The following is a 7,954-nucleotide window of genomic DNA, read 5'->3' as shown; positions in this document are numbered from 1 at the left end:
ATGGTCACAATTCAATTCAACATTGAGGTTGTGCCCGCCTGATGCACAGATTAGCCGTGACCCTGGATCCAGCCATGTGGGCGTGACCTTGCCTGTGAGGCTAACCACAATGCACCGTTGCATCCATTTTTCCAGCTCATATTAGGGCATGGTCCAAAAAATGAAGCTAATACATATCTCAGGTGGACCACACAGTAGAGATCAAATTCTCACCATAATGTTTATTGCCATCCAACCTGTTGATAGGATCACAGAGACCTAGATGAAGGGAAAACAGACAGCAGCTTGATCCAAAAATTTGGTGGCCCCCTAGAAGCTTTTAATGGTGAGAATTTGATCTCTACTGTGTGGTCCACCTGAGATTTGCACCTGCTTCATTTTTTGAGACCATGCCCTAAAACAAGCTGGCAAAATGGGGGGCCCACAGTCACGGTCACACCCACCTGGCTGGATCTGGGGTCATGCCTGCCACCTTGATTGAAATTTAGTTATCAGCTGCAGCCATAAGCAGCTGCTGGCTGATAGCGGGTGTGTAGGAGCAGCAACTCAAAAGAAGAAATTAAGCCACCCTAAAGATGCAAAGTGGATTTGGAAATTCTGAAAATGGGAAACCTAAACAGAGAACTCTTGCAAGTATGCACAGGACGTGGCTGTGGATATAGAAGTCATTTAAATCACAGTACAATTGAAATATCTTTGGTGCTTGATGTTCCACCGACTGGTGAAACTGATTCAAAATTCTAATGACATAAGGCAAGAAATGATAAAAGCATATTATAAACTCTAATGAAGGAAAGTAACCTAGGCAGGGTTCGAAAACCACTCTTCTTCTTGAGGTGTTATACAACACATGGCCTGAGAGTTTCTAACTAGTTGTTTTCGCACTTTTGGGTGCATGGTTCCACGACCGAAACCATTGATATGATGGGAGCCACCATGGATGGTCTACGCACCGGAATGCCCCAGAATGTAATATCAGGGCCATGAATTGTTCAGCCCATTTCAGTTGAATGTGCTGTTGCTGTATTTTCTTCTTCTCTATCCACTGGCAACCGATTAGAGGAATTAAGATTTTACCCATCTTCGAGATTGTCAGTGCTTGGGCCATAATGAGTGCCGATTATAACTTCTTGGATCACTAAAGCACGGAGACCCGAGAGAACCGTTCTCAAACCCCGAGCATTGTATAATATCTCATCCTGATTGGAAGATTGGTGAGCGAGCTTGTAAAACGCACTAGTCACACTTGCTGGTGAAAACCAATCTCTCAAACTAGCTTATGCATCCATCATAGCAGCCCATTTCACAGCCATTCAAACATAATCTCAACTCGGGACGTTCGCTAGAAATCTCCAAGAGCCCAGCATCACCTTCATTCAACAGACAAGTGCTTCCGATGCCAAGCCAACGCAGACCGCGAAATGAAGGCCTCTTCAGCGATCCAAACAAATTGACAGACAACCCACTGCAATGACAAAGATCAAGCCTTCTAAGGGGTTTCCGCCCCTCTCCATATCCTCTCTCTAAACCCAAAGCTGCTATAGAAGCATTGGTCACGTAGAAACAATGTCGGATGCAGAGGTCTGTAATCTCCATACCCGCCTCAGCAATCGTGAAAACAGCTCTATCTGATATGCCTGGCATGTAACCTATGTCAAGCACCGCTAATGTTTTACTGATAATCCCTCCCCCATGAAGTAGAAAAGCCACCCCTCTGTCAGTGACTCTCTTACAACCTCGTAGACATAAAGATACAATCGGCACATTCCCACGGCCAAGAACTGATATACCACTGTCGGTAACATCAGCTCCACCAAGATTCAATGTGGTCAATCTGTTAAGGCTCGAGATTGAACTAAGCCCACGATCTGCCACGCTTTTGCAAGCCCACAAGTCCAGCACTTCCAACCTTTTACATGAGGAAAGGTTCTCCACAGCTTCGCTCGTTAGAAGGCTGCATGATGCCAATCTCACATTGACAAGGGAACACGAAGTGTCGGCTAGATCATGAAAAGCCAAGTCAGAGAGGAAATGGGCATTGATGATTTCAAATTTCTTTAAGCTCTTGCAAGAATGTAGGATGGATACAAAGCCAGCGTCTGTAGCTCTAGAGAATCCACCAAGCCTTATCTCTTCAAGGCTCTTGCACCCCTCAGCAAGGAGGAACATACCCATGTCATTTACCCTCCTGAAAGTGGCTGGGAAAAATTCTCTACTCCGTATGAGGGAGAGGTCGGTCAGATGGCTGCAAGAGCCCAATGATTGGATCCCGCTGTTGGTCAAGTCATGATGCAACAATGGTTCTAACCTTGGTTTGTCTTCAAGGTCTAGCTTGACCAGAAGAGAGAGATTGCGGGTGATGGAGATGAGTAATTCATCTGTAATTCCATCCAGGACGAGCGATAAGGACTGCAATTTGAAGCTGATGGGTCCCATAGAGAAGGGAATGCTGAAGTCAACTGAGGATGGCACAGAGTTCCTGAAGACCCTTGTTTCATGTATGAGCTGCTTTGCATGCTGTTCAGACATGGGCCGCAGCTGTAGAGTTTTGATGGTTTTGGGCAGGAAGAGTTCGATGGACTCAAAGACACCTGGATCACAATCTGCCCCTCGGAACTTTATGCATAGAGACTGGATAAAATCAGGAGAAAAGAAAAGAACAAGAAGAAATCTCTCTCCGTAAAGCTGACAAATGTGTTGTAAAAGCCAAAAATAAAAAATAAAAAAATCTGCAGTGCAAGAATTTCACCTCCACATGTGAGCACCCTTTAAGCATCTGCGCAAGCTTTTCCTTGCAGATGTGAGATGGTTCGAGCACTGCCCGGCTTACCATTTCCAATGTAAACACCCTGCGTTGAAACAAAAAGAGAGACATAACCATGGCTTTTAGACTCAAATTGACTCATTTGGTATTGAGTCGAGTCACGGCTCACCTGACAGGGAGTTCGTGGTATTAAACCAGATTAGGTATTGCCAAATACGAGTCGACACAAACGAGTCAAAAAATCATTGACATATCATGTTACCTTCAATTGCTTTGCAAGAACATGTAGGAGTTCAGAGATCACAGCCATTAGAAACTAACAGATAAAAGCATTGGGCCATAAGGGTTCAAATCACAGGTTCCAAACAGATCTCCACTTGAGCCTTGTGTATTAACTTTTTCTCTTCTTCTTTTTCTCCTGCCTCCCTACTCAAGCATTAGGAATCTATTTACCCCTTCTACTAGAATGGAATACTTCACAGAATTATTTCAGAAATCATCTTGCAATAGTAAGATGAGATACCTCGTCTCAATCTAAAATAACTTTGCTAAAAAAGTTTGGTGATGTTGAAATCACAGTACTTAACCAAAGTCTATAGCTTGATAGACCTTGCACGATCAATGGTTTTAGTTTTAAGACCTGAGGATAATAATGATTTTATCCATCCAACTTTCACCTAGGTAGAAGAATGTATAAATCAATGACAGAAGCAGAGATGTATATCACATCATCATCTAAGCCTTATCCCAACTAGCTGCGGTCGGGTACATGAATTCTGTTTTGCAATTCCACTCTATCAAGGACCATATCCAGAAGTGTGTCTATATATATCATAACTAGCTAATGTTTCTTTTCGGAAGGTAGGCTGGGATCTAACGCGGAACCTCAATCTTGAAGCCCCAAGTGCCAACAATTGAGCTATGGGCTCAAACCCACCAAGGAGAATATTGGGAAAGATGAGCATTGTAACAGAGAAATATCGTAGCAAAACATAAGAAACATGATGCAGTGACACACAATTTCAAGCTCAACAATAGCTACTCTCAGGAAGGTTCAAGTAATGACTAAAGAATACTGTATAAAGCATATACAAATCCCCCAAAACAATCCATATGATATTTAAAACCATGTCTACTAGTGACTGATACCTTATGTTTGGGCAGTGCTCTCCAATAGATGCGAAAACTGAAGTACATGGTAGAGAGCACTTCAACAGAACTACTTCTTGAAGATGGTCTTTGGTGAAAATGCTGATTGAAGAGCTGTCTAGCCGACTGCAATCGAGGGTGAGGCTCTTAAGGACTTTATTTTCATGAAGAACATGATTAAGGATCCAGGTATCAGGTGAAAACCCCTGCAATTCACTCAAAAAGTGGAAATCAATGAAGGAGAGAAAAATGAGGTATGACAAAATGCTCAGCCAAAGGGTTTGTAAAAGTGGGGCTCATGGTTCACTTTTCCAACTACAACAGGCCATGTTGATAGCCAATGCATCAAACACCCCCCAAATTGAAAATCTTGACCATTAGATCATCAGACTCTTCTTGATTGGATGTGGACCATTGCTGTATATCTTCTTGTGTGTGTGTGTGTGTGTGTGTGTGTTAATTGTCTATTTCTGGCTGCAATTGAAGGTTTAGGGGGAATGTTGGTGCATTGGACATCGGAGTGGATCCAACTGCACTCAGTGGTTTGGTGTTATGAAGGCCATTGTTCAAGGACCTAGCTTGACACATTCAATCAGTCATAGAGCTTTTGATGTATTGGTAAGTTCCTTAACACTTGGCATTGCATCAAACACCACATCCTGTGTTCGAGTCATAGAGTTGGCAACCTAGACCAGAGTGAGATCCGCCACAAGCATGGTATCCAAAAACAGTTACCTATTGGCCATAATGGCCACTACGTAATGGTAATGGTGGGTACCATTACGCGTTATAGAAAAAGCAGCCTGTAACGAACTTTACAGCCCTTAATAATCCATTACGGGATCATTACAGTTATTATTATTATTATTATTTAATTTGACTACAATGGCCGTTATGGTTTGTATCGTAATGGTAATGGCATTGGTCATTATGGCCACTGTTACCATTATTGAATACCTTGGCCACGAGGAAGAAAGGGCTGCATGGACGTAGGCCCAGGTGAATGCCACCATGGAATGGGCCGCCAGATATTGGTGGTGGAGCATGGTGTTGTGTTATGATCCCAGAGTTGTTTAAGGGCCTAGCTTGATTTGATTCATCAGTCCTAGGGCTTTGGGCATATTGGTTAGGTTCTTAACATTTGGTACTGGCAATGTTCAAAATATCGGTATCGCGTTACGTATCGCACCCTTGGGATATGAATACGTATCGGCTTTCGTATGGGATATATCAGTTGTATCACGTAATGTATCGTTGTTGTTGGAAACATGGGGAAACATTGGGAAATTGGTCGAATTTTTCAATGAAACTTCAGTGGTTGTTAAAAAAGAGACCAATACACTCTTATAAATCAAAACATTACATAAAACAAGTGCACGTAATATGCTTTCTTTGTATGATGTCCTAATATATGCGTTGTTTAACTGAATTGGTGCAAGTATATTCAAAGTTTATTCATATAATTTATAAATGTAAGAAGACGTGTGGAAACACAAGCAATACATTCAATAGCAAGTGAAGAATCACTAGATTAGTTTATATACATGTTTGATTTTTTATGTTTGGACACAGATTGCAACCGATTTGCGAGAAATTGGAATTTTTTATTTTTTATTTTTTTATTTTCCGCAACTCGGCCCATCTCTAAATCTTGAAATCGAAGCTCCCAATCCATGATTTTTCATGCAAAACATGAAAAATCATGGATTTGTAACAATTTGACACTAATTTAACATGATTTACAGAAGGGAAAAAAAAAAGGATCGAAAATCAAAAATACTCACTAGATCGAACATGTGGGATACAAGATATATCGTGGGATATATTGGCCGCCATCGTCGATATTTAAAACATTGGGTATTGGAGCCAATACTACATCTCATGTTTTGAGTCACAGAGGTGGGCAACTGTGGAAAGGAAAACCTGGACCAGAGTGAAAGCCGCCACAAGGTGGAAAGAGCTACCTAGACACTTGCCCAAGTCAGCCACTGTGGACTTTGAATGCCGAACATGGCAGTGGTTTATGAACTTCCAATCCCTAGCATGGTTTTAAGTCTTGTCTGAATCCCAGGCGATTCATCTGAGTTGACTTGGATTCAGTCGGACCTGATCCAATTTGACAGCATAAGGCACACGAACAAGTCAACCCCAACTCAGCTGAGTCACAATTAGACTCAAGACCGGACAAATCGGTCTGAGTCACCGAGTCTCTTAACCATTATCCCCAGAGGTTTAAGGGCCTGTTTTCATACATTCCATCAGTCCTAGGGCTTTGGGCGTATTGGGTTAGGATCTTAACAACCACTTATAACATGGGCCCCATTTAATGCCTGTATATGGTTTAAGTTGTGTAAATCATTTACAACATGTCCTGTTTGGCTTTAAGCTGTAAATGATTGTCTCTGTTTAGATAGCCTGTAAATTGTTTTAAGTCGTGTAAATGCAGAGCCAATCTTTCCATTTACAGCCATTAGGCTGTAAATTGAGAGCCTGTAAATGAGATTGGGGTAAATTCTGCAGGCAAAAAAAGGCCATCCAAACGCAGAGTGTAAATGATTTACAACTTGGCCCATTAACAGGCATCAAAACGACCCCTTATACAAACTGAAAATTGGAGCGCACCTTCATTATACCTTGAGCAAAATTCACAAGACCCATCTCACATTTTCCAAATTCACAAGAACCACCTCATCAAAGGAAAGAAAAGTTGCGTGTAATAACAAGATTAAAAAGAAAATAGAAGCTAAAATATGCAATTCCCATATAAGAAAAATGATTGAAATTCACAAAGAAGAGAGAAATCAGTACAAAATAGTACGAACAAGAGAAACCCATCTCAGAAAGAATGAGAACCTCACAAGAAGACGGTGAAAAATGAGAAAAACCCATGTTCTAAAACCATACTTAGATGAGAATAAGAGTTACAGAGAAGATGGGTTTTTGGAGACTTATTCTAAAAACATGGTTAGAAGAGAATATGAGTTACAGAGAAGTTGGGTTCTTGGAGACTTACAGAGAAATCAATGGTGGAGAGAGAAGAGAGAGCTTGGGAGGCCGAGAAATGAAGGGTTTTGCAGACAGGAGCTGTTGAAGACAGAGATTCAACATCCAGCTTCGTTAAGATTTCATGGAGGAGGCTCTGAGGAAGCCTCTCTAGATCACTACCTCTGACCATTTCTCTCCCCCAACTATCTCTGAGAGAGAGAGAGAGAGAGAGAGTAGAAAAATGTGGGGCCCGATCACTATCTCTCGTCATGATGAATTCTATGATTTAAAATAAATAAATAAAGTGGGGCCCAGTCTCTAATCTTTCATCAAGAAGAACTGGACGATCCTTGCCATCAGATAATAGTTAGATGATGTGGCTTGAGAGAGAGACGCGTTTTGGAATTCGCATAAGTGGGGCCTGTGACTTGTTAATCTGGACCGTTGGTATGTTGAATCCCACCATGAATGGATTGCCCTGACCCCTTTTCAATTGAATGTGGACCGTCTTATCAATCGTCTGTTGAAATAGATATCACTTTCTGGTGGGTCCCAATGGATGAAAGGCCTGAATTACAAGAATGTGGGCCTGCTTGTAGGGCTGAAAGCGGAGCGGGGCGGGGCGGGGCGGGGCGCGGTGGGTGGGGTTGGTTGGTGCTCAACCCTAACCTAACCCAAGGTTTCTATACCTCAGTCCTAACTCAACCCAACTTAAATTTGGCTTGGGAATTCTCAACCCAAGCCCAACCCAAGTGGGCCGGTCGGGTTAATCGGGTTGGTTGGGTGCATAAGTGCTAATATTTTCGTTATTACATTAGTTTATTATATTTCAATATAAAACTTATTTTTTGTACCTATAATTTTATTAATTATATATGTGATTATTCATCGTAAAAAACTTCATTTTTTTCTGTAAAAAAACAAACTAAAATACAGGACAACTCTTTTAAAAGTCATGTAACATAGCATGCAATCTCTTTGGGAGAGAGAAATCTGACGTATCTTGTTAGCTTGAGTCCTTGGAAATGACGTGGACAAATGAGATCCGACATCACT

At 41.7% G+C, this 7,954-nt stretch overlaps 1 protein-coding gene across 2 annotated transcripts; it reads right to left on the bottom strand.

The window, feature by feature from the left end:
• Positions 1-831: 831 nt before the first annotated feature.
• LOC131256066 (F-box protein At-B) lies at positions 832-7,129 on the bottom strand. Of its 2 annotated transcripts, none has more exons than XM_058257110.1 (4): positions 6,927-7,129; positions 3,914-4,119; positions 2,750-2,849; positions 832-2,616 (listed from the first exon to the last, which is right to left on the bottom strand). In XM_058257110.1, the coding sequence occupies exons 1-4, from the start codon at positions 7,086-7,088 to the stop codon at positions 1,273-1,275; spliced, it is 1,812 nt and encodes a 603-aa protein (XP_058113093.1). In that variant the 5' UTR covers positions 7,089-7,129; the 3' UTR covers positions 832-1,272. The 2 variants fall into 2 exon arrangements, with proteins under 2 accessions (XP_058113093.1, XP_058113092.1); XM_058257109.1 differs by having other exon boundaries at positions 832-2,631; positions 6,927-7,128.
• Between the last annotated feature and the right edge of the window lie 825 nt (positions 7,130-7,954).

This window comes from Magnolia sinica, chromosome 9 (assembly GCF_029962835.1).
Source record: "Magnolia sinica isolate HGM2019 chromosome 9, MsV1, whole genome shotgun sequence".
Lineage (NCBI taxonomy): Eukaryota > Viridiplantae > Streptophyta > Magnoliopsida > Magnoliales > Magnoliaceae > Magnolia > Magnolia sinica.
Note: the sequence above shows the minus strand (reverse complement) of the source record. Positions and strands in the feature narration are given on the sequence as shown.